The sequence below is a fragment of the Oncorhynchus masou genome, chromosome 7 (assembly GCF_036934945.1).
Source record: "Oncorhynchus masou masou isolate Uvic2021 chromosome 7, UVic_Omas_1.1, whole genome shotgun sequence".
Classification (NCBI taxonomy): Eukaryota; Metazoa; Chordata; class Actinopteri; order Salmoniformes; family Salmonidae; genus Oncorhynchus; species Oncorhynchus masou.
Genome location: NC_088218.1, coordinates 29337529 through 29365265, shown reverse-complemented (window position 1 = coordinate 29365265; position 27737 = coordinate 29337529). Strand labels below are relative to the sequence as shown.

Genomic DNA, 27737 nt, shown 5'->3' with positions numbered 1-27737 from the left:
GAACAAGCAGGATGCACGGATGTAACTTCATTTGCATGTGGGATGGACTCAGATGTTGTATGTGTATAAATCAGAGCGAATGCTCTGAAAAAGGTGTGTGTTCCGCGGAGCACTCCGGCTTGCTATACTCTTGTATTAAAAGTCTATAATTGAATTCAAAGTTCCTGGAAGTGTCTTATTTTGAAATGATTACCCACGACATTACCTATGCATAGTCACTTCACCCCCACCTACATGTTCAGATTACATCAACTAGCCTGTACCCCTGCACCCTTAGCGGTGCCCCCTGTATGTAGTCTTATTATTGTTATTCTTATTGTGTTACTTTTTATTATTTTATTATTTTTTATTTTAGAATAGCCTTGGTAAATTGGTTAAGGGCTTGTAAATAAGCATTTCACGGTGAAATCTAGTTGTTGTATTCGGCGCATGTGGCAAATACATTTATTTGTTAACCCTGCACCTGTTGCAGATGCAGAGTAAAACTGGCCCTGGAAGTTTACTTGTTTACCAAAAAAGTATCGGGTGACCTCTTTGTTGTTGTTATTGTTTGAATCCCAGATTGCCCACTTACCACAGAATGTTGGCCAAATTGAATTGGTCTGGCTATATGCCTATAGTCAGGTAACTGTGGTCAGTGGTACGAAATAAAATACAATCCAAAAGAAGCAGTCTACAATCATATTTAATAGTTTTATTTATTTTGAACAAAATGTTAATAAATGTGGCTGCATTTCTCTTATGTTCAAAAAAGATGATGACTTTCGAGACACATTATAAATTATTTCATCAAACTCTTTTGTAGAAAAAGAAAAGCACTAAAGCATCTATCATATGATAATATGACAATAGTAAGATAAGGTATCTGTGTATTTTTTTAAACAATTTTCTGTTTCTTCATTATTTTCCTTGCTCACACCTATCACACCTTTTCCCAATCTTCTCTTTCCTACTGATCTGACATACAATGCTGTAGACAGTTCTTAACAAGGTCCAACTTCAAACGAAGTACAACATTAAAAGGCTTTATAAAGCATACATAAATTACTCATAAGTACTACATACTGTAGATGCTTATAAAGCCTTTACAAGTTGTAGTTTGTTTGAAGTGAGACCATTAACAGAAAATGCAACCAAAAACAAGAAAAACAAACACAAGAAGCTTCCCCTAAATAGAAAAACAGAAATATCCAAGAGGTGGACATCTTGAATATCTCACTTCTCTAGGACATATTTACACCAGTAAACACTCCAGTTGTTCAACTGAAGTACAATGCATATGGCATAACATGTCATTCAACATAGTATTTTTTTCCAGAAAAATTATTACACAACCATTGTGCAGACAAACTCTGTTGAATCACAAAAACATCAGTTGTATCACAAACATTGTGCCAAATGTGTTGTACATCAGTTGTGCAACTTGAGTATGTACACGGGGCCAGACAGGGGTAGGACATCTGCATAGATCCACAAGGTTCAGATCATGAATGTTTGGGGGAGTTTGTGGGAGATTATTTCTACAGAGAGGGGTACATCCGCTGCTGTCTTTTGGGGGAACAAAGTAAAGGTGAGGGAAACAATAAAGTAATGTTGTTCATTGATTGCTACAAAGAACAGTTCACCCCGATGAGTGTCTGAGAGAAAATCAACTGTTACGAGAACCTAGGGGGAAAATAATGTAAAAAAGGCTAAAACACATAGACTTTCAGGGTGAAGTTTTCCCTAGGTAAAGATCTAGGATCAGTTTCCCTCCTCCAATTCTAACACCTACCATTAGTGGGTCAAATGCAGAACTGACCCAAGATCAGGGTCTTGAGGAAATGTCACCTTAATCGTCAGATTGATGTCTTCATGCCCGAGTACGGTTGACTTCAGAGTTATTCCGGCAGTACCGATTATATGTACGTGTAGAAAAAACAAAGGTGCGCTACTCAGTTGAACGGGAAGGATAAGACAGGGATGTCAAGGTCAAAGGTGAAAGCATAAGGAGCCTATCAGATTTCTTCCCAAATGTGCCATATCAATGAGTACCGGTTAGCAGCAGTCACACCAATGGAAGGAAATGCAGTATGTAGAGCCAGCCCTTGAGAACTCCTTACCTTCACACAAACGCCTACTAGCTAAGGCCTTAGCTCTGTGTAAAGATACAAGGTGATTATCTTGGTCACAATGAGGTCAATAAGGTCAAATAGAGACAAAGAGGAGAGGGTATGTATGTTTGTAGAGGGTACGTAAAATTGTGTCGAGCATTTGATTGAGCTTGTCTGGAGATGAGATGGGCAAGATTTTCAGTTATACTTTTGGGACAATCCCATTTGTTACATTGCGCCAGGCAAGCTCAATCGAGCTAAAATATTTTAAAGAGAACAAATACTATTTGAACCCAGGTCTTGTGACAACTCTCCCACTGTGTGAAGTGAACTGGCTGTAATGTGCTGGTATGATGTACCAGAGCCTTATATTGAGAAATGTATGAGTCAAATATAAAAGCCAAACATACGGTTCTTGGATGTACTGCTTTAGAAAAAGTCAATCTAAGCCAACAGATCACTTGATTTGAGGTAAATTGAGCTTCGTAAATCTGACGTCCCCTTTGGGCCCATCACATACAAACGCATGGACACAGGATAATGAGAGAGAAACTTATTGGCTCAAATTATATGAACTCGGAAGTACACTGAAGTCCATCGGTGGGAACATTTTGAATCCAAGTGACAAGACCTCCACTGCTACCCTATTCACACTACTGAGCGGAGCTAAAATGAGCTGAGCTGTAATGTACTTCACTGGCCTGGTTACATGCAACCGTGTAAGGAAAATAATCCAAGTGAGCACAATACGGTTCAGGTCGGCAAAACAGTGTAGAAAGGTATACTACACCTGCTCTTTCCCTGGCTCTGTATTAGAGTTATATGTTCTGCCATGAGAGAACCATGATATGACTGAAATGTTCAATGTATCCACCAGGACAGGGGGGGATCAATGTGTTTACTCTTTCTGTTTGTGAGTGTTTGAGTTAAGAATATTGTTAGCATATCCAGGAGCAGCTAAATGTTACTGGTTAAGAGAGGGGTGGATAAAAACACACAGGTTAGTGATACCTTTTTCAATATTCTCTGCCTCTTATATGTTCTAAGACAACCCACTCACATTCCAACAAACTCCACAAACAACTGAACCAGGAGGAGAAAAAAACAATATAGTACATCCTGAAGAAACAAGAGAATAAAAAGGTGAACTCAGGTTTAGATTGACACGGTGATATGATATTGATCCTTTGGTCTGAGATTTGTTGGCCTCACCCACGTCGTCGCCTCACCACATGACTACAATGCCCAGCATCCTCTGCTCCGGGGAAATTGCTCTCACTTCCTGTGGCCCAAAGAGGCTTCGACAGCACATACCTGGGACCTTCCAGGGTTCTTTCTGAACAGAGAGCCAGAACTGGTCAGAACCGGTTTTGCAACTCACTCATTCCCAAATAAAACATTGAGGTTTTTTGCAAATTTTTTCCATTATTCCTCACTGGAGGAGCTTTCCTCCAGGGGGAAAATGGCTGCCACACCGACGACCCCAGTGGAATTGTGGGATGCGGTGGTAATGGTGACTACGGTGTGCAGGAGAACAAAGACTAGCATGCACAGCTTCAGCCGGCCGCCACTGCTGCACTGTCTGGTGGGTGTGGCGGCCGAGGTGACTGATGTCGATGCCCCCTGTTGGTGATGGCAGGAGGGAGTTGGAGTCCTTTTCAGCGTCCCACGAGAACGGTTGTCCGGTTTAGAGTCCCACCGAACGTCGCAGCACTCTGCCTGGCTGTTGGGCTGCCCATGGCTCCCCAGTAGCCCTGTGGGGGACAAAGAGAGTAGTGGGTAAACACTGATATAACCCATAGATGCTCATGTCTCTGTGCATCCCTCTCATGCATCCCTGTGTGTCTGTATCATCCATGCCTGTGTCTGATGATGATGACAAACCCAATTTCCCCAATACCAATAAAGTGTTCATTCAGATGACCCACAGTAAGCTAAATAAATGACCCAGCCTAGTCCCAGCCTTACTTGCAGTGTGGTAATGCAGTGTTTTGTTGAAATGTATCACCAAATAAAAGACAGATGACCATGTGCATGAGAGCATAAATACCAGTCAGTATGCACGTTTATCCCAGTCTTCATATTAATAAACTATCAGTATCATTATGTTATATGCTGTATCATAACCTAACATTAATGATCCTTTATTGAACTCTAAATTAAAAAAGATGTAAGTGACATTTTGTAGCGACCCCATACTGCAGCACGGTAAATATAATCTACACCACTGCCATCCAGGACCCCTACAGCGCCCGATGTCACAGGAAGGACAAAAAGATCATCAAGGACAACAACCACCCAAGCCACTGCCTGTTCACCCTGATACCATCTGGAAGGCGAGATCAGTACAGGTACATCAAAGCTGGAACCGAGAGACAGAAGCTATTTTTCAATCTCAAGGTCATCAGACTGTTAAACAGCCGTCACTAACACAGAGAGGCTGCTGTCTACATACAGACTTATAGATAGATCACTAGTCACTTTAACAATGCCAATTTAATCATTTGTACATATCTTGAATTACTCATCCCATATGTACAGTTGAAGTCGGAAGTTTACATACACTTAGATTGGAGTAAAAAAAAATCAATTTAAAACTCATTTTTCAACCACTCCACAAATTTCTTGTTAATAACAAACTATAGTTTTGGACAAGTCGGTAGGACATCTATTTTGTGCATGACACAAGTCATTTTTCCAGCAATTGTTTAGAGACAGATTTTTTCACTTATAATTCACTATATCATTCTGGTGGGTCAGAAGTTTACATACACTAAGTTGACTGTGCCTTTAAATAGCTTGGAATGTTCCAGAAAATTATGTCATGGCTTTAGAAGCTTCTGATAGGCTAATTGACATCATTTCAGTCAATTGGAGGTGTACCTGTGGATGTATTTCAAGGTTTATCTTCAAACTCAGTGCCTCTTTGCTTGAAATCATGGGAAAATCAAAAGAAATCAGCCAAGACCTCAAAAAAACAATGGTAGACCTCCACAAGACTGGTTCATCCTTGGGAGCAATTTCCAAATGCCTGAAGGTACCACGTTCATCTGTACAAACAATAGTACGCAAGTATAAACACCATGAGACCACGTAGCCATCATACCGCTCAGGAAGGAGACACGTTCTGTCTCGTAGAGATAAACGTACTTTGGTGCAAAAGGTGCAAATCAATCCCAGAACAACAGCAAAGGACCTTGTGAAGATGCTGGAGGGAACAGGAACAAAAGTATCTAAATCCACAGTAAAACAAGTCCTATATCGACATAACCTGAAAGGCAGCTCAGCAAGGAAGAAGCCACTGCTCCAAAACCACCATAAAAAAAGCCATAAAAATGCACATGGGGACACAGATTGTTCCTTTTGGAGAAATGTCCTCTGGTCTGATGAAACAAAAATATAACTGTTTGGCCACATCTTTATGTTTGGAGGAAAAAGCGGGAAGCTTGCAAGCTGAAGAACACCATCCCAACCGTGAAGCATGGGGGTGGCAGAATCATGTTGTGGGGTGCTTTGCTGCAGGAGGGACTGGTGCACTTCACAAAATAGATGGCGTCATGAGGGAGGAAAATTATGTGGATATATTGATGCAACATCTCGAGACATCAATCAGGATGTTAAACTTGGTCGCAAATGGGTCTTCCAAATGGACAATGACCCCAAGCATACTTCCAAAGTTGTGGCAAAATGGCTTAAGGACAACAAAGTCAAGGTATTGGAGTGGCCATCACAAAGCCTTGACAATTTGTGGCAAAACTGAAAAAGCGTGTGCGAGCAAGGAGGACTACAAACCTGACTCAGTTACACCAGTTCTGTCAGGAGGAATGGGCCAAAATTCACCCAAATAACTGTGGGAAGCTTGTGGAAAGCTACCCAAAATGTTTGACCCAAGTTAAACAATTTAAAGGCAATGCTACCAAATACTAATTGAGTGTATGACCAACTGGGAATGTGATGAAAGAAATAAACGCTGAAATAAATCACTCTACTATTATTCTGACATTTCACATTCTTAAAATAAAGTGGTGATCCTAACTGACCTATGACAGGGAATGTGTACTAGGATTAAATTTCAGGAATTGTGAAAACTGAGTTTAAATGTATTTGGCTAAGGTGTATGTAAACTTCCATCTTCAACTGTATATACTCTATTTTTATACCATCTATTGCATCTTGCCTATGCCGATCCATATAATTCTATATTCTTATTCCGTCCCTTAGATTTGTCTGTATTAGGTAGTTGTTGTGGAATTGTTAGATTACTTGCTTGATATTACTGCACTGTCGGAACGAGAAGCGGAAGAATTTCGCTGCACTCGCAATAACATCTGCTAACCATATGTATGTGACTAATAAAATGTCATTTGATTTGATGTCACGATTTGTGTAATCTCTCTAATCTCATCAAATGAGTATCAGAAAACGGGGATCTCAAAAGGCAAAGCCTACCATTTAATCGCTGACGCACAAGTAATACAAGGATATCAAAGGCTGCTCTAATTACGGTATTGAAATACGTAAATGACAGAGCACCACACTGAGATCAAATCAGGACAGGGCAGGTCATGTTATTCTGGTTCTGTCTTGATCACTGTGGAATATTAAAATACTACTCTGGAGTTGTACCCCATCACAGTGACTGTCTCAGCAATACACTTTACACTGAGAGGGAAGTGTCATTGATTTTACTAACACTGCCTTATATGTCCACTAGATGTCGCTAGTGACAAGTACTATAATTCATTATTGGCTTGAGTATCAGAGTTCAAAACCATACAACTTTATCGATACCACTGAAAAGTACATTTACAAGGGATCATCAGGGGCACAAGAGCACAATTAAATATATCCTGCAACATACAATTCCATCTAAATTCCTGTCACTTGACATAGGAGTGCAAATAAATTCCTACAATTAGTACATTTCAAAATTAATTGACCCAAGCCCATCTATCCTAGATCCATGGTGCATCTCAGGTAAACAGCATAGCCCTAGAGTGGATATACGCCCACCCGTATAAGCTGTGAATACAAATCACACTTGATTGATTGACTGACTGATTGATCAGTCCATACCCACCCACCTGTACATATGAAGCTGGGGCTTCCTCCGTGGATGAGATCGTCGTTGTCCGGTAGTATGAAGGGACACCTCTGCTGAACCTCAAGACAGTACTGGAGACAAGGTACTGTCCTTCTACAATGCCTCTGTGTGGTGGGGAAATACTGTGCACACAGCCACGGTTTGTAGGCAGCCTGAGAGGTAGAAGATCGAGCATGTTAGTTAAAGCAAATGAAACCCATATGTAAATTCAAACAACTTAAAGGGGAAGTTCACTTGTAGCACATCATAAATAAGCAAACTATTACTTTGACATCAAGACTAAGCTATGTCTGTTCAAAAACAAAGATCTCAGTTCTGTTTGGCTCTGAATGTTATTAAATAACATCCATCCTATCTTCAAAACTAGAGATTTTTCAGTACACATATTTCCAGAAAATACTATAGGAATTTTTCAGAAACAGAGATTTAACCATTTCTCACAGATCTTGCAAAATCCCATTCGATGTGATTCAGCCTTATAAATTGATGTGTTAGAGATACATGACTGTACAGTATAAAAGACAACCAGATGCCAATCATCAATTGTCAATGTAATCCACCCATGACATGTGACTAAATCATATTTGTTGTAATTAGGTGTGCTTTTATTTAAAGTATCTCGATGAGAACAAGGAGTTGTGGCAGTGTGCCATTGTTGAGCTATTTTGGTAAATACAGAGGCAAGGTTCCTCTTATACTACTTGTACTTATTTCCTTCCTCTTATACTACTTTCATACTTACATGATACCTAAAAGGAGTATATGAAAACAATATGAAAAGAATAGCAGAAGGTATAGAGTTACAAAATTCCCATAACTTTCCCAAATTTTCCAATTATGCAGTATCAGAACCTAAGGAAAGGAAGAAAATTACTTTGAATTCAATTCAACTGTTCAGTACACTGTATTTGGAATCACCTGGGCCTGTTTTCATAAAGCTTTCAGTTCTTCAGCACTCCTACTCTTGCTGCTATTACCTATATAAACAACCAGCAGAGAAGAATGTCTCTTCCTGATTGATCCTCAGGATGAGGTTCTCTGATACCCAGCCAAGCCCCATAAAGTATGACATTTACAATAGTACATAACTACATTTTCATATTGGTATTCCCAGCGTGAATTGAACCCACAACCCTGGCATTACAATTACCATTCACTACCAACTGAGCCACACTAGACCTTTCATAGTGCTGCTAATGCCAATGAACTGTACAACTGACGCTGCCCTTAAACAATGGCCCCCATCCCCCAGTGCAATCTCCCTTTCTCCCAGTAGACGACACCACCTTCACACAAAAATGCATAATGTACCTATCAGGGATTGACTATAAAAAAATGAAATCACATACACATATTTAGCAGATGTTATTGCTGGTGTAGCGAAATGCTTGTGTTCCTAGTTCCAAAAGTGGAGTAGTATCTAACAATTCACAACAATACACAAACATCTAAAAGTTTCACATCCAGCCCTGATTGGAAGTCCCATAGGGCAGCGCATGACTGGCCCAGTGTCATCCTGGTTTGGCCCGGGGTAGGCCGTCATTGTAAATAATACTTTTTCTAAACTGACTTGCCTAGTTAAATAAAGGTGAACATTTGAAATATTAAAAATAAATAAAATAATGGAATTAAGAAATGTATAAAGGAATGTTGGAGTGGCTTTGACTAAAATACAGTAGAATAAAGTATATGAAATGAGTAAAGCAGCATGCAAAGTCCAAGATCAGCGCCTTCGTTTTGTTGACGTTGAGAGTGAGGTTATTTTCCCGGCACCACTCCTCCAGGGCCCTCACCTCCTCCCTCTCGTCATTGCTGGTAATCAGACTGTTTAATTTGTGTTTCAGTGGATTGGTCTATCTAAGCCCACACAATAGTAAAGGTCAAGGGATCAGAGCTGGCAAAGTTTCCTAGGAGTTATAGTGTAAATTAGTCTTTGAGCAGCGATAATGATGATATCGACCCGAACGGCCCGCATCATTGGGTGAGAGCCAAGGTCAGAATTTAAGTGCCACTTTTCCAACGGCTTCAGCATGGCCATGCTCCATTCAGAGGAGAAACAACAAAGAGTGAAAAATGCAAGTGATTAACAACTGGTGCAATGATATTTGTCATGTTCAGAAGTGTGCAAAACACTAAATGTTGCAAACAGAAATGCCACAAATAAAGCAGACATTATTCCTTACCTTATGTACTGTATGAGTGGCATGTCTGTTCTCATAATGTATTTCGAACTGAACATTCCATAACATTGTGCCATGCTGAATTTGGCACTGGAGTAACCTGAACACAACTCTGACTCATAAAAGAGATAAAGAATAGTTTACCAGAGAAGAAAACATAATCACCACTCATTCTCCATCTGTGACGTAAACGGTACAGCACTCCTTTACATTACCAAACATAGGGGGTTTTGAGCACAAGCTGCATTTGAATGAGAAGCACATGCACAAGCGCACACGCACACTCACTCATCTATTCACACACACTCATCTATTCACACACACCCGCAGGAACACGGCTAGATAAAGCTATGTCTGTTTTAACTGTGAATAAATATACACCAATTTTCCCAAGGACATCACTGTTTCAGCACCACGGACAGCATCTATCAGGTTACATTAGACTTCCACCAGACTGACTGTCCATTTCAGCATCATGAACAGCTTCGGCCAGGCCTCCCACAAAACTGTCTGTAGTGTTCATAGAGTTCCTGTGTCATTATGGCATCTGTGACATCATGGGCAGTACCATTGTGGTACCATTCTTCATTTATTTCTTATTTTGTGTTTAAAAAAGTGTAAAGCTAATATTGGTGAATCACAGGAACCTACAGGGCTGGAGTCCTGAACCAGATATTGTGTGTCATTCAATTATTGTGGCCATTTGATGGTGGTCCTGTGTAGCCCATTAGGTAGAGCATGCCGCTTGCAACGCCAGGATAGTGGGTTTGATTCCTGGCACCAACAAAATGTATGCACACTTGACTGTAAGTCGCTTTGGAGAAAAGTGTCTGCTAAATTCCATGTATTATTATATTATGATGGTAATATAGCTTAAAGCCATACGCTTTAGTCCCGCAGCCATTATTTTGAAACGAAAGCAAGGCTGAGGTGGGAAATCCTAGGGGAGAACCCCGGAAGTCACAACCACAATTGTGTGAACTTCTCATTTTACAAGTTTGAAATTTTAATGTTACGTGCACATAGTTACAACTGTTGCCGGCTATAACATCGACTTATATCGATAAATGGGCAGATGAAGATGTCAGACTGCCCAAGGCAGTCCAACTGAAAAGGTCAATTAATCGGGAGGTACATTCACGATGTACAAGTTAAGAATATGTATATAACGTAAACTCGTACATCGCCTTGGTCCGTACAATTGCCCTTATTTTAGCGTCCCAAAAACGTAATACTTCCAGATCAACTGTAATGTCAATACCATTGTAAAGCACAATTTCTCCCCTTTCCAACAATATCAATTACATGACTTAAATCCTGCCCGTTTCTGCATAATTCAACCAGGCATTGAGCCCCGTCGGGTCTTTTTAAAAATGGCTGGGGTGGAAGCGAAACTAATGCGTGATAGTGAGAAGGAGAGATGTTGTGTGGGGAAATTGCTTTTTTTCACTCGATCTGTCCAACGTATCACCTTATCGCCTCTAAAATGTCAATAAAACACTATAAAGAGTTTAAATAATGTGTCATTACATACCTATTTAAAGGTTTGTGTCGACTTTGAATCGGGTTTTTAGGGCGGTGCTAAAGTGATCTTACAAGTAAACAGCGGCTTTGAGAATGATGATCGCATGCAATGATGACAAAAAAAATGACTAGGTATCCCCCCTTACCCCCGTCACTGTCCATTTCTTGTTTTTAAAGGATGATAGAAGTGCTACACCTGCTGGAGAGAGATTGTAAGACATAAATAGTTGCTTTATGCGTGCTGCACGTTACGGCATGACACGTCACGATGTAATGGAGGGTCAGTTTTTTCAACTTTTCTCCAATACTATACTACTATACTACTAATACTATTTTCACATAACTTCATTGACAATATTACTGAATACTTTCAGGTACAACCTGGTACAGGTACAATATACAACCTTTGTCGTTAAGTAGTTAATGTTCACTATTGTTGTTGTGGCTGTGCTTGTCATCTTGACTTGTCCAATGGTTTCACAGTCAGGAGGAGTGAGGCAGGCAGGTGTAAGGTCATTTCGCTCAATGCGAAAGAATGAGACTCCGTACATAATTCAGATAGTTTGCTGGTCAGTTAGGTAAGTGGGGGTGTCAATTGAGTATGGCCATTTCTACTTGCAAGTGTGGTGGTATGCATTCTAGTTGTGCGCTGGGATGCCATGAACCACGGAATCCACATATAGAAGGTACTGCATGTATGTAAAACCTGCCCAATTCCCATTTTAATTTGAATCCAGAAAAATGGAATACTAAAATAATCAATAGTCACTCAAAATGTAGCAGAAATGACATCAACTTTATATTCAGCCTGTTTCAGTTTGCAACATTATTTCAAATCTGCATGCTAAACGCCCTGCTGAAATGTAAATGGATTATGGATCTTCAATTAGATTTAATAAACCCAAATTGAATAATTTTGGCCCTACCAGTTACAATAAAACTTCTTTTTTAAAAACCTAGCACTACTGAAAACCCTCAAATCTATGTAATAATCAAACATTTCAGCTAAAGTAGCCTTTTTTGCATTGTTCTTCTTTTGGATTCTGCTTTGTTATAGCTTATAGAATTGTATGGACAATCCATATCATTATTATGTTCTTATTTCTGTGTCCCTTATGGTGTATTAAAATAAATATTAGGTTGACTTGTCTAACTCAATTCTGTTTTTACTTATTTCCAGGAAAATTTCTCCCCTGAAAGTCCATCATGGAGACCTTCATCATGGAGACTAAATGGAACTGCAAAGAGGGCCAGGAAAAGTGCAACCATGTCGTCAGTTTACTGTACACCATAGCTTTACATTAAAATGGGCTACACATCTTTTCCACCAAAAGAGAGCAAAACATCCTTGCCTCAAACATGGCACATTCCCACGCATACGTCAGGTCTGCAGTAAAAACCTGTAAAAACATTTCTTGTTTTGTAGATTGTTCATTGTTCATCTTTATTAAAGATGTTTACAAGTAACCACGCTGCGTTTTGGTCCGCCTCTTTTTCCCCAGAAGAAAACCGTTACAATCAGATTCTTTATATGCCACACCTTTCAGGTGGATGGATTATCTTGGCAACGGAGAAATGCTCAGTAACAGGGATGTAAACCAAAAAAAATGTTGCTTTTTGTACATATGGACAATTTCTGGGATGTTTTATTTCAGCTCATGAAACATGTGACCAACACTTTACATGTTCCGTTTATATTTTTGTTCAGTGCATATTTCCTGACCTTTATTAAATCTGCTAGATATAGGACAGTCAATTCAAAAACGTATTCCTTATGATATATTCTTTGACTGTCTTTTTTGCCATTCATGAATGTGTTATTCAATGCGTTGTTATGGGCAAATTCAATATTTTATCAAATACTTTAAAAAATGTGATACCTAAAGTGGTAATAATATTTTATATCAAATAGCTAAATGATGAGTGGTTGTGGGTACAGTAGCTGAAGGATGGGACTAAAAATAAACAAAAGATAACTAATGTAAAAATACACTGTGTCCCTAAAATGTATATAGTATGTATAAGCTGGAAGTACAAGCCTAAGTGTTGTTGTCCATTAGTTTACTCAAATTAGGGGTTGATTTGATTTTTGATTTGATTTGGATCTCTTTTAGTCCCCATTTGGACTAATCTTCTAAGAGTCCTTAACATTATAATAAAATGTATAATACAAACATACATAATACACTAGCATAATGACCCAATAAATACTCAATCTAAGACAATATTGATTCTTCATCTACTATAGTCCCACAACATTTCTATATACTATATTTAAATTGTTTTTAAATAATATTTAAACTTATATATTGAAAGGTTTCTAGTTTGCTCAGTTAATTTATTCCATTTCTTTATTGCTCTAAATCAAAATGTTCTTTTGCCCATTTATTTTTTCTGTCTGGATAACGCATAGATGGTGGACAATCTATTCCTAGTATTTACGGAATGTCTGTCCCTTACCAACTGAATACCATTGTGAATAGAACTTGGCCGTTTTAAATTATGTATATTATAAAGTAAGATAAGCATGTTTTTTTCAATTATCTTGTCGATTGATGACCAACCAAGAACCAACCAAGAACACTGCGCATGACTGCAACAGAAGAACCATATCTCCGGAGTTGGGTGGTAAGGGTTTAAAATAATTGCCAAGAAACTGAAAATCTCGTACAACGCTGTGTACTACTCCCTTCATAGAACAGCGCAAACTGGCTCGAACCAGAATAGAAAGAGGAGTGGGAGGCCACGGTGCACAACTGAGCAAGAGGACAAGAAGTCCTGGATTTTGAAACCTCTCTGTTCCTATGCATGCCTATCCTCCATTTAAAGGGATATCAACCAGATTCTTTAGACATAGTTTCAGGCTTTTATTTTGAAAACTGAGCGTGAAAGATCACATTGCGTAAGTGGATAGGTGGGGGCTCTCAGAGTGAGTTTTGAGCTACAGTGTAAAGCGGCCATTGTTTCTCCCTGAGGATTGATTATAAAAAAACGTTTGACATGTTTCCGTGGACATTATGGGTATTATTTGGAATATACGTCTGCGTTGTCGTGACCTCTCTTTCCTGTGGATTTCTGAACATAACACGACAAACAAACGAAGATATTTTGGGTATAAAAATCATCTTTATGGAACAAAAGGAACATTTGTTGTGTAACTGGGAGTCTCGTGAGTGAAAACATCCGAAGATCATCAAAGGTAAACGATTAATTTGATTGCTTTTCTGATTTTCGTGACCTAGCTACTTAATACTTAGTGTACATAATGTTATGTTATGCTATCGATAAACTTACACATACGCATGGATTGCTTTCGCTGTAAAGCATCATTTCAAAATCTGAGACGACAGGTGGATAAACAAAAGGTGTGTTTTGCAATATTGCACTCGTGATTTCATGAATATGAATATTTTCTTGTAATATTATTTGACTGTGGCGCTATGCTATTCAGCGGTTGCTGACGAAAATGATCCCGCTAACTGGATAGGTAGCATCAAGAAGTTAATGCAACCGCTGTGTCAGATTTCAAAACACTTTACGGAAAAAGCAAACCATGCAATAATCTGAGACGGAGCTCAGAACAATCAAGTCAAAATAGCCGCCATGTTGTAGTCAACATAAACCATAAAGTACATGCTAAATATTCCCTTTGATGATCTTCATCAGAATGCACTCCCATGAATCCCAGGTCCACAATAAATGCTTGATTTGTTCGATAATGTCTGTTATTAATGTCCAATTAGCTACTTTTGTTAGTATACATATCCAAACGCTCGTTCTGGTCAGCGTCACGTCGGACAAAAACTTCAAAAAGTTATATTACAGGTTGAAGAAACATTTCAAACTAAGTACAGAATCAATCATTAGGATGTTTTTATCATTAGTCTTCAATAAAGTTCCAACCGGAGTATTCCTTTGTGTCTTGAGGAGCCATGGAATGCAGGTCGCTACAATGTGAAATGCGCATGACCAGGAAATGGCTGACTACCAGACACCTGATTCATTCTGCTGTCATTCAGTCCCACAACACAGTATGAGGCTTCCTCATTCAAATTTCTATAGACGGTTGACATCTAGTGGAAGCCCTAGGAAGTGCAACTTCATTAATATCTCAAGGGTATTTCAATGGGAAGTGTGTTGAATACATACCAACCACAGATTTCTTATGTCCGGTTTTGATTTTTCCTCAGGTTTTCGCCTGCCATATGAGTTTTGTTACACTCATAGACATCATTCAAAGTTTTAGAACCTTCGGAGTGTTTTCTATCCAATAATAATAATAATATGCATATATTAGCATCTGAGACTGAGGAGCAGGCCTTTTACTTTGGGCACCTTATTCATCCAAGCTACTCAATACTGCCCCCAGCCATAAGTTTTAACCTGTCTCCTCCCCTTCATCTACACTGATTGAAGTGATATCAATAAGAGATCATAGCTTTCACCTGGATTCACCTGGTCGGTCTATGTCATGGAAAGTGTTCTTAATGTTTTTATACTCAGTGTATTTACACACAACACATGTGGTTGTAAAGGTGTGTTTAAACTCAAACTCTCTCACAGGCAATCCATTGTGTTGAAAACCAGTTTGATCAATCACACACACACACATACACACAGGACGCAAACACTATACACAATAGTAGACAAGTGTTTGAGATAATATTTTTCTGTACTCCACACATTTGCATTTAGATTATAAAGAACTGATGTCTCTCTCTCTCTCTACCTCTTTCTCTCACTCGTCTCCATCTCACGTGCATGCCTTCTTCTCCTTTGCGCCTGGACCTAACGTGTATCCCCGAGATCATTTCGCATGCAATGCTGCTCTTCCTCCTCTCCTCTCCTTTTCTGTTCTGTTCTTTTCTGAGAGAAAAGATAGGAAGGGCGCACACCACATCAGGGGGAGGGAATTGAGAGTTGCACACTGACCCCTTCTATTGTGTGAATGCCATGAATACTATTGTGGAATATGCTATACAATATATACAATATGCTATTTTGACTAAAAGTGTTTGAATAGAGGACAATTACTACAAAACAGAGTCTGGCTTTATAACATTGGTAATTATGATTTGTTAGGCGGCTGTGCAAGGCTAAGCTATGCACTATAGGCCTACGTATAAGAACATGTTGAAGTGAAATCCTACAAAAACTAGGTAATACAAGCTAGAGAATAGAGGCAGTGATGCAGAATCCAATAAAATGATTAGATTACCCAATGACACAAAGGTATCGTATTAGTTTGATGAGCTAGATAATACTAATGCAAATTGACTGTTGCAAGGCACTGGCTAATGCTATGCTAACTGTGGAATGAAGTTTAGCTCTGGGTAAGTTGGCTGAGTTGGTACTCACAGTTCAGCAAGTAAAGGATTGAGCTAGTTTTTGTAGAAATTTGGCCCAAATCTGTTGCCTGGTATAAATAAAGAACGAGTCAAAAGCTGTGATCTGCTATACAGTACATCATCGCCATTCCCCATCCTAACATCACAGTAACATGCAATCCCAAATTAACCCCTGACCCCATATCCCTATATCCCCTAACCAGGTATGTAGATCTGTGAGGACTGGATAGACATGAGCAATATGTATTCGGTGCATGTGACAAATAATATTTTATTTTATTTGAAAATATACCTAACCTATCAGATAGCAAAGGTGGAACTACTTCCATATTGCCTATAGCCATACAATTCTCTCCAAATTACACCACTGCCTAGGAGCTAGGGGCAGATTTTGGATTGGGCAGTATAGCACGTATGTTTGTAATCTCTCCATCAAGCTGAGGCATGTACTTCATCGTGGCAAGTCCATTTATCCGCCAAATGAGGCACAACTGATTCAGATGCGCTTCTCTTCAGTCTGCGGCTGTGGGGTGGTGTAGCAAAGCAAAGCATATGCCGCTGATTTGGGGAAACAGCCAAAATTCCCTGCCACCCGCTGCTAGCATTAAATCTATCGGCTCCTTCGAGGTAATGCCACCCGCCACAAAAAAATACAATAATATTAATCACATTGTCGTTTATTGTCAGGATGACATTCATTATGGCGCAGTCATGAAGTGCCTCTCTCCTCTCTGTTGGCTTGACTTGTCCTTGTCAAATCAAATCAAAGTTTATTTGTCACATGCGCTGAATACAACAGGTGTAGTAGACCTTACAGTGAAATGCTTACTTACAGGCTGTAACCATTAGTGCAAAAAAGGTATTAGGTCAACAATAGGTAGGCAAAGAAATAAAACAACAGTAAAAAGACAGGCTATATACAGTAGCGAGGCTATAAAATTAGCGAGGCTACATACAGACACTGGTTAGTCAGGCTGATTGAGGTAGCATGTACATGTAGGTATGGTTAAAGTGACTATGCAAATATGATGAACAGAGAGTAGCAGTTGCGTAAAAGAGGGGTTGGCGGGTGGTGGGTGGGACACAATGCAGATAGCCCGGTTAGCCAATGTGTGGGAGCACTGGTTGGTCGGGCCAATTGAGGTAATATGTACATGAATGTATAGTTAAAGTGACTATGAATATATGATAAACAGAGAGTAGCAGCAGCGCAAAAAGAGGGGTTGGGGGGGGGGGACCCAATGCAAATAGTCCGGGTAGCCATTTGATTACCTTTTCAGGAGTCTTATGGCTTGGGGGTAAAAACTGTTGAGAAGCCTTTTTGTCCTAGACTTGGCACTCCGGTACCGCTTGCCATGCGGTAGTAGAGAGAACAGTCTATGACTGGGGTGGCTGGGGTCTTTGACAATTCTTAGGGCCTTCCTCTAACACCGCCTGGTGTAGAGGTCCTGGATGGCAGGAAGCTTAGCCCCAGTGATGTACTGGCATATCCTGCCCTGTTCATGCTCCCCTCCCCCATCTCCTCAGTCTACACATCCTGGAAGCCCACTGGAGCTTTCACTGGGGGAAAGATATAGAGCATCACAAATCACAAACTATTCTCTACAGATGCAAAATCTTAATTTGATCACTCTTTTGTTGCTCAGAAATTTCCTGCACGGCAGGAAATGCAAATGTGTAGTGCATTCGAGGTTTAAAAAGGCTTCTAAAGTTTGTAATTTCCACTTTAAAATGTCAGACTTGACATTGCCCTATGAAAAATAGATCAACCCCTACAACACATCCACGTCCAACAACACGTCCATTAATTATCATCCACATAATAATGCACATATCCTATTGCTGCAGTATTCGTTTCCTGCTGTAACAAACTGGTTTAAATGAAGATCATACATCTGCATATAATGCACTGGGCCCTGGTCCAAAGTAGTTCAAGTCCTCTGAATGAGGTATAAATTACGTTACCTTCAGAAATTATTCATACCCCTTGACTTATTCCCCATTTTGTTGTTACAACCTGAATTTAATATGGATTAAATATATGTTTTTTCTCACACATCTACATACAATATCCCATATTGACGAAGTGAAAATGTGTTTTTAGAATTTTTTTGCAAATGTATTGAAAATGAAATATCTAATTTACCTATTGTAAGTATTCACACTCGAGTCAATACTTTGTAGAAGCAGTTTGGGCAGCGATTAAAGCTATGAGTGTTTCTGGAGAAGTCTCTAAGAGCTTTCCACACCTGGATTCTGCAACATTTTTATTTTTTAACTAGGCAAGTCAGTTAAGAACAAATTCTTATTTTCAATGACGGCCTAGGAACAGTGGGTTAACTGCCTGTTCAGGGGCAGAATGACATATTTTTTGGAATATTTGTATTCTATATAGGCTTCCTTCTTTTCACTCTGTCATTTAAGGTTAGAATAGTAGAGTAACTACAATGTTGTTGATCCATCATCAGTTTTCTCCTATCCTATCCTATCAATCATCCTATCCTACCATTAAACTCTGTAAATGTTTTAAAGTCACCATTGGCCTCATGGTGAAATCCCTGAGTGGTTTCCTTCCTCTGTAGTGACTAGGTGTATTGATGCACCATCCAAAGTGTAATTAATAACTTCACCATGCTCAAAGGGGTATTCAATGTCTGTTTTTTTTATTTGTACCTGTAACCCTCTCACCAGGCTCGAATTTGACTCTTACGATATTACCTTACGTAGAATATCTCAACCGCATGGGATGTTAGTTGAGAAGCACATCTCCAATAACAATCCCTATTGTAAACTATGTAGGGTGATGACAACTGCGGTATTAACTTCAGATTGAATGATTTTAGATTTGTTATTGTATAAGGATATGCTTTCCCATGCATTAAATGAAATTGAAACAGTAAATGACTCCACCAAGGCAACATACATAAGGTTCAAGATGTGTATTATTACATTCTCAATGCACCACATCAGAATAAAAAATAAAAAATAAACCAATGAGTCGTGCACAACCCATGTTCAAATTATTTCAAGCTTGCTTAACCAGTTGGCGCGCGTTGGAGCTCAGAAAAAATATAAACGACAGATATAAAGTTCAGAAGCACCCCACCGTTGTGGTTACTCACAACTTGAAGATATTCCCTCAGCAAAGCATAGCAGTTCCGTGCAGGTTTCCTCACAAGGTCCACAGCAAGCACAGCTATAAATGCAGACAATACTCCTTACTCCTTAGATTAACTCGTTGATCTTCCCCAAGCAATTCTCTTTCGATGTCGCAAGATGCTAGGCTAACCTCAAGGCTGTCAAATACCTCCACGGTGAGACGGTAACTCCTGAACATACTGTATTATGGCTTGCCATAACAAAGGGGTTGAATACTTATTGACTCAAAACATTTGAATATTTCATTTTTGTATTAATTTGTAAAAAATAAAATAAAATAAAAACATTATACCACTTTGACATTATGGGGTATTGTGTGTAGGCAAGTGTCAAACAATCTACATTTAATCAATTTTCAATTCAGGCAGTAACACAATAACATTTGGAAAAAAAGTCAAGAGGTTTGAATACTTATTGAAGGCACTATATGTTGAAAAGGCAATAGAGAAAACAATATACAGTATGTTTGACTTTGTAGGTGAGCAGTGTGTGTGTGTGTGTGTGTGTGTGTATCCAAGATGTGTCTGTATGACTGACTGTGTCTTGTGTCTGTGCGTGGAAAGAGAAATGTGTCTGAGGGGGAATTGAGTTGTGTATGGCTGCAGGAAGCAGACTTCTCAGACAGATTAGATCAGTCAGTGTAAATGTGCTGTCTTTCTCACACGCGCATGCGTACACACACATACCAGCTGGAATACATTGCAGACATTACATTGCATCGACCAGAAACCATGGATTGATGGCAGCATTCGTCTCAAACTGAAAGTTCGAACCACTGCTTTTAACCAGGGCAAGGTGACCGGAAACATGACCAAATACAAACAGAGCAGCTATTCCCTCCGCATGGCAATCAAACAAGCTAAGCGTCAGTATAGGGACAAAGTAGAGTCGCAATTCAACGGCTCAGACACAAGAGGTATGTGGCAGGGTATACAGTCAATCACGGATTACAAAAAGAAAACCAGGCCCATCGCGGACCAGGATGTCTTGCTCCCAAACAGACTAAACAACTTTTTTGCCCACTTTGAGGACAATACAGTGCCACTGACACAGCCCGCAACCAAAACCTGCGGACTCTCCTTCACTGCAGCAGATGTGAGTAAAACATTTAAACATGTTAACCCTCGCAAGGCTGCAGGCCCAGACGGCATCCCCAGCCACGTCCTCAGAGCATGCGCAGACCAGCTGGCTGGTGTGTTTACGGACATATTCAATCAATCCTTATCCCAGTCTGCTGTTCCCACATGCTTCAAGATGGCCAACGTCCCTGTTCCCAAGAAAGCTAAGGTAACTGAGCTAAACGACTACCGTCATTATGAAGTGCTTTGAGAGACTAGTCATATCACCTCCACCCTACCTGACACACTAGACCCACTCCAATTTGCTTACCGCCCAAATAGGTCCACAGACGATGCAATCGCCATCACACTGCACACTGCCCTATCCCATCTGGACAAGAGGAATACCTATGTGAGAATGCTGTTCATCGACTACAGCTCAGCATTTAACACCATAGTACCCTCCAAACTCGTCATCATGCTCGAGACCATGGGTTTCGACCCCTCCCTGTGCAACTGGGTACTGGACTTCCTGACGGGCCGCCCCCAGGTGGTGAGGGTAGGTAACAACATCTCCACCCTGCTGATCCTCAACACTGGGGCCCCACAAGGGTGCTTTCTGTGCCCTCTCCTGTACTCCCTGTTCACCCACGACTGCGTGGCCACGCTCGCCTCCAACTCAATCATCAAGTTTGTGGACGACACTACAGTGGTAGGCTTGATTACCAACAACAACGAGACGGCCTACAGGGAGGAGGTGAGGGCCCTCGGAGTGTGGTGTCAGGAAAAAAACCTCACACTCAATGTCAACAAAACAAAGGAGATGATTGTGGACTTCAGGAAACAGAGGGAGCACCCCCCCTATCCACATCGACGGGACAGTAGTGGAGAGGGTAGCAAGTTTTAAGTTCCTCGGCGTACACATCACGGAAAAACTGAATTGGTCCACCCACACGGACAGCGCAGCAGCGCCTCTTCAACCTCAGGAGGCTGAAGAAATTCGGCTTGTCACCAAAAGCACGCACAAACTTCTACAGATGCACAATCGAGAGCATCCTGCCGGGCTGTATCACTGCCTGGTATGGCAACTGCTCCGGCCACAACTGTAAGTCTGCACAACGCATCACCGGGGGCAAACTACCTGCCCTCCAGGACACCTACACCACCCGATGTCACAGGAAGGCCATAAAGATCATCAAGGACAACAACCACCCGAGCCACTGCCTGTTCACCCATCTATCATCCAGAAGGCAAGGTCAGTACAGCTGCATCAAAGCAGGGACAGAGAGACTGAAAAACAGCTTCTATCTCAAGGCCATCAGACTGTTAAACAGCCACCACTAACATTGAGTGGCTGCTGCCAACACACTGACTCCAGCCACTTTAATAAAGGGAATTGATGGAAATTGATGGAAAATATATCACTAGCCACTTTAAACAATGCTTCTTAATATAATGTTTACATACCCTACATTACTCATCTTATATGTATATGTATGTACTGTACTCTATATAATCTACTGCATCTTTATGTAATACATGTATCACTAGCCACTTTAAACTATGGCACTTTGTTTACATACCCTACATTACTCATCTCATATGTATATAATGTACTCGATACAATCTACTGCATCTTGCCTATGCCGTTCTGTACCATCACTCATTCATATATCTTTATGTACATATTCTTTATCCCTTTACACTTGTGTGTATAAGGTAGTAGTTTTGGAATTGTTAGGTTACATTACTCGTTGGTTACTACTGCATTGTCGGAACTAGAAGCACAAGCATTTCGCTACACTCGCATTAACATTGCTAACCATGTGTAAATTTGATTTGATATGACCATTGGTTGTGTCACATCATTGTCTACGCAATCGTGCATCAGATTGCTATATTGTGTGATTTTAAACACGTATATAGGCATTGTGAGATCTGACTTGAGTCTACAATTTAGTCAGCCTGGAACTTGGCCTTCATAACTAATTTCAGCATTACATCATGAAGTGAGAGAAAATGTACACCCTGCAACCATGCACATCTGTGGAGGGATAAATCGTCTAGGGATACTGAAGTAAGAATGGCAGTAAATCATATTGCTATTTTACTGTAGTGTCTTGATTGCTGTCTTTTGGGAACAGGTCTCTCTTGTACAATGTAGGTTTAATCTCAATGGGATCCACCTACGTATATAAATTATAAAAAATAATCTAAATGAATAACAGTCCATTGAACAGAACACCATCAGCTGAGCAAGTGCTGCTCTTCTCTGGAAAAGACAACTTGACATTCCTCATTCTTCTCTCTTCCATTTTTTATCTCCTTTTTAAAATCTGTCTCTTCCAAACAAAACACGGGTCAAAAGAGTTAGGTCCTTTTCCTACAGAGAACCACACTTCAAAAGGAAGCCCGCTGCCTTTGAGTGACAGCTCTTAGAGCTGAGGTGCCTTGACCGCCACCGTCTCTTCAAAAGCAACCTTTCTTTCCCTATTCTGTTTAACACTCTCATTCAGCCTCCGCTCCTTTCACATGCCTGTCATCTGCCTGACTGATGGAGAAGAAATTAATGGAACAGAGGAAAGGAGGCAGTCAGCAAAAAACGAGTGCAAGGAACAATGTGAAATTCAGTTGGTTGAATACACCAAAAGGCACATACTGTATATCAGGTGGGTGTGATTACAACCATGTAAAAACATGTATGTATTTTCGCAAAAAAATGGCATCCTTCTGCAACCAGTACACAACCAGATCATGTCACAATAAATGCCAACATTTTTGCAATAACTTCTTGATGGCATCTAGGGGTGGCAGGTAGCCTAGTGGTTGGAGCATTGGACCAGTTACTGAAAGGTTGCTAGATTGAATCCCCAAGCTGACAAGGTAAAATTCTGTGGTTCTGTCCCTGAACAGGCAGTTAACCCCCTGGCAGTTAACCCACTGTTCCTAGGCCGTTATTGTAAATAAGAATTTGTTCTGAATGAACTGACTTGCATAGTTTAAAAAACATTTTTTTTATGACATTCAAAATCTTTCATTGTGCAATTAATTTTGTTGGGATACATCTTTCGCCACACAATCATTGATCCAAAATATAAGTTTACTGTGAAATATAATGAAAATATTGGTTTAATCACCAAAACACAACATAATGATACATTCTCAACTTAGTAGTTTTAACAATCAGTTAAACCATGAAAGACAGTCCTACCTGTTTCAGAATTGCCCTTTTAAGTGCTGAAAATAATATGCTACAGTACTGTAAATTACAGTACATTTTCACTATTTTCACATTAGGCTATTCACTTGCACTACCCATCAAAATTGACTGAAAATGTAATTTTCATCTTGTCTAACCCTTATCTGGTCAAAGGTGTGATCATTGAATACCTCTTTAACAATAATGTATTATTATTTACACTAAAGTATTGTAAATGGTCATTTGTGTCTCAGTTTTAAGTAAATGGCACTAGCAACACCATGGATGTGGGTTTGATTCCCACTGGGGTGAAAATGTATGGACTTAATGTAGTCACTTTGGATAAAAGCATCTGCTATGTAAATTACAGTACTCTATTGGCCAATGGAGTTTTAGTAAAGCAGTGTAAAAAAGACCCCAGCAACTTCATTTTGGATACATGCTTACTGTAAATCAGTGGTTCCCAACCTTTTCCGGTTACTGTACCACCAACTAACTACCGAGTGACTTCTCACAAGGTGGAATGTGGGTGAAGGGCAACCCCATCTATGACCAGTGCCAGGGGTATAGGGTGAAGTTGCCTCCAGATGAAATTGTGGGTCAGTTTTGTATTTTCCACACTAATGGCTAAGGTTAGGATTGGGGGAATGGGAACTGATCCTAGATTTGACTTCAGCAGTGCCAAAAGTGTTACATCACAACAACCAAAGAGTGGTTCTCAGAGCTGAGGGAGACAGCCAGCCCCTACTGTCGATCACAAGACTGTCATGTCACCAGTCATCTGTTGACTTTTTATATTTGATCATAAAACTCATTCATCAACCAGAGAGCAGCTCAAATGTAGAGCAGAGAGAGAGAGAGTGTGTGAGTGAGTGGGGTATCCTCGCGTTGACCTTTTAGCAGGAGTCTTTGACAATATATTTAGATTTTTGAGCTGTGTGGGCTAATGTTCTAACAGGTAGACAATGACATTCCATGTTGCAAGTACAGGTAGCTGACTGGTAAGGTCAATTAATAATTTCCCTTGACACATTTCTCCGTTGCCTCCCTGTATGAGGAAGTCAAAATGTGTCAGCATTTCTCCAAAGAGGCGGAATTCACCACTAACACCAGCAGCCTTCTCTGCCATTCCCTTTTACATCAGTTTTCCACTCGCTTCTCAGTCACAGACTACAGACATGTCACGACCGTGCACAATGACTCTGCGGCACTTACAGGAAATGGTCAATCTGGGATTCAAAACAACAACAAAGTGCACCCACCCCCGCCACTTTTGTGGTTAACAGATTGCCCCTTTAACGCTTTCAAACAGCCCCGACATCACTCATGCCATTCATCTCATGTCTGCTTTGTAAAGATCCAGAGTGAGCTTGCTATTCATCCACCTGAGTGCTGCATTTAATCGGTCAGCCATTCACTCCAGAGCCCCAAATTCTTGGTCTACTGCCATAATTACATAATTACAAATCTTTGTCTATTGCCATACTTACAATGTTCCTCAACTTGTCATTCAAAACAGCACAGTTTCTTAAATGTCTGCAACGTTTTCCTCGTCCTGAACTCAGTCCAGACTAACAACCATGCCGTTTATTACCTCCAGCCTACAATAATAGCATGCCTGCATCCCAAATGGCAGCCTATTCCCTATGGTGCACCATCCTATGGGCCCTGGTCAAAAATAGTGCACTATATAGGGAATTGGGTACTATTTGAGATGCAGCCTATGACTCTGAGAATAGGGGCGATTCCTCCCATTAAGAAAAAGTACCTCACCAGTGGGAATCAATGGGAGAAGCTGGTTTTGGACACCTATGAATGGTGGGAGAGTGGTGAACAGTCTAATTCAGTTGCTATATCAGATATGAACATAATACATTGGAATTATCATGCAGTCCTTTCCCATTTCCATTAGTATTTATTTTCTATTTCATTCTGAGTCTGAGCATTATACAGCTATCAATGAAGTGCAGAAGATGTCCAATCTGATGCGTAAAGGCGCATAGCTTTCTGTGAGCATGAGCAAGGCAATTGTCCAATATGATTTAGGCTACAATATGAAGGACTATTTAAGCTACTTTAGAGCTGGACGCAGTATTGTACTGTGGCATCGGTCCAAAGTGCCAGTAGGCACTTAAATCAACTGGCCGGTGTGCATTTATTTTTTTGGGATACTGGACAAATGTATATGCTTTTGTTGTACAGATTCATTTACACTTCAAGGATATTTGTACAAGATGCGTCTTCAACTACCGGAGGTGGTCAGGAAGATCTCATCACAATCAGATCAAAATGAGTATTTTGATTGCCTACACCTGTCGACAGATGTGGGTACAATCAGAATTTGGACAAGATCTGGACAACGGACGCATGTTCAAACCAGCTATAAACTGGGCTCTAGACAGACCATCGCAAACACACCACTCTCTGCCGGTCAGCAAGGCTAATGAGATGCGAGAGAGCTGGGACATCAAGCACAAGATCAGACTGTTTGTACTGCTATACTGGCTCAGAAGGTAGAGTAGACCAATCTTTGAAACCCAGTCACTCACTTTGTTGTCGGGACCCAGATGCTCTTTGCAAAGGAGGTCAAAGGCAGGTAAAGTATAACAGAGGTTGAACCATGCTCACTTGATGAGTACCCTTTATTGAGACCTGAAGACTCAAATTAACTCCCAGAGCTAATGTCTAGGCTTTAGCTCAGTGGGCTTAAATGGTTTTGTTGTAGACAGGAAACCTTGGTTTGAACCAGTCAGTACGGGGAGAGCCCCAGTGAGTGAGCGACAGACAGTCGAGGCCTCCCTGTTGGGTCTCTGTAGAGAGCCTGCACGTGACCAGCATCACAAAGAAAACACAGCAGCAACCCCCCAGTCCTACACACACCATGTGCCTAGAAAACCAGCCCTGCAATCTGCAGAGTAGAGAGGCTGATGTCACCAGATATGTTAAATGCTTAAGGTCTACAATATACAGACCGATGAAACACCTCAAATACAGGACGTAGGTGGTAACTGCCACAGTTCGTGTCTATATGGTATATGGTAAGCACTGATTATGACTCTAAATAAAAAAGTGCCAGAATGCGTTTCAAAAAAAATTATATGAACAGGATTGTAAAATACAGATGGGTTGTTTACCTTACAATACCCTACAGTAAATATCTGAACACAAAACCATTTTGTTAACAGCTGGACTGTATAATTTGACTTCCATGTACTCCCTCCTTTGGCATTGATCCGTAGAGAAGCAGATTTGACTTATGTCTGTGTTGTGCTAGGTTGTTCATTGCAGCACTGGGTTTAGCTTCGGATGCTACATTAAAATTCCAGTCACAGTTGTTCATTCATAAAAGCCTGCCATGGAGTTCTAGGCTGCCAGGCTAACTGGGTCAAAGCCTTGCCAAGGTCAACATCCTCAAGCACTGCAGAGAGGCATCACAGCAGGGTCATTTGTGGGGGTGTGTGAGAAACACTCGCAAACAAACACACACACAGACACACGAAGGCACACACACACACACATGTATGAATGTGTGAGTGGGATGTGTGAGACATGCACACACACACATAGATGAGCTCCTCTAATGCTGTAGCAGCATAAACAGATGAACATAAACAAATATCATAAGCAGATGATTGTACACTATCAAAAGTCAGTGTCATGTATGTCACACAGGCTTCTATTGCCACAAACAGGGAGATGAAGAGGAAATGGTGCTGTGAGCGAGGTTAATATGAGTAGTGTCCCTATGTGCTAGTCTAATTTACCCTTCCATTGCACAATGGTAAGAGCCCTTAATGATAGTAAAAGTACCAACAATGGATAAAAAAGACACACACCTCTTTTCTTTTCCGCTTTAAGGCAGACACCTACTATTAGCACTACTGCAGGTCTCTTATACATTAAACATACACATGCCCAAGTACTGGTCCTAGATTAGCACTCCTATTCTGAGACGCTTTGGGCATACAGGTCTTGAACCATCACATGACATAACAAAGATCTATAAGGCAAAAAGACCCTAGACAACTATTTTACAGAATACACACAGGAAATCAGCCACAGCTAAGTAATA

General features: G+C 40.4%; 1 protein-coding gene across 1 annotated transcript in view; it reads right to left on the bottom strand.

Moving 5' to 3' along the window:
* Positions 1–679: 679 nt before the first annotated feature.
* The window catches only part of LOC135543625 (NALCN channel auxiliary factor 1-like), a 70489-nt gene continuing 43431 nt past the window's right edge, over positions 680–27737 (bottom strand). Inside the window, exons 2-3 of the mRNA XM_064971047.1 lie at positions 7178–7349; positions 680–3847 (exon numbers count right to left, since the gene is read on the bottom strand). Coding sequence (XP_064827119.1) covers positions 3519–3847; positions 7178–7349 — 501 coding nt within the window. The 3' untranslated portion in view covers positions 680–3518. The remainder of the gene's footprint in view (positions 3848–7177; positions 7350–27737) is intronic.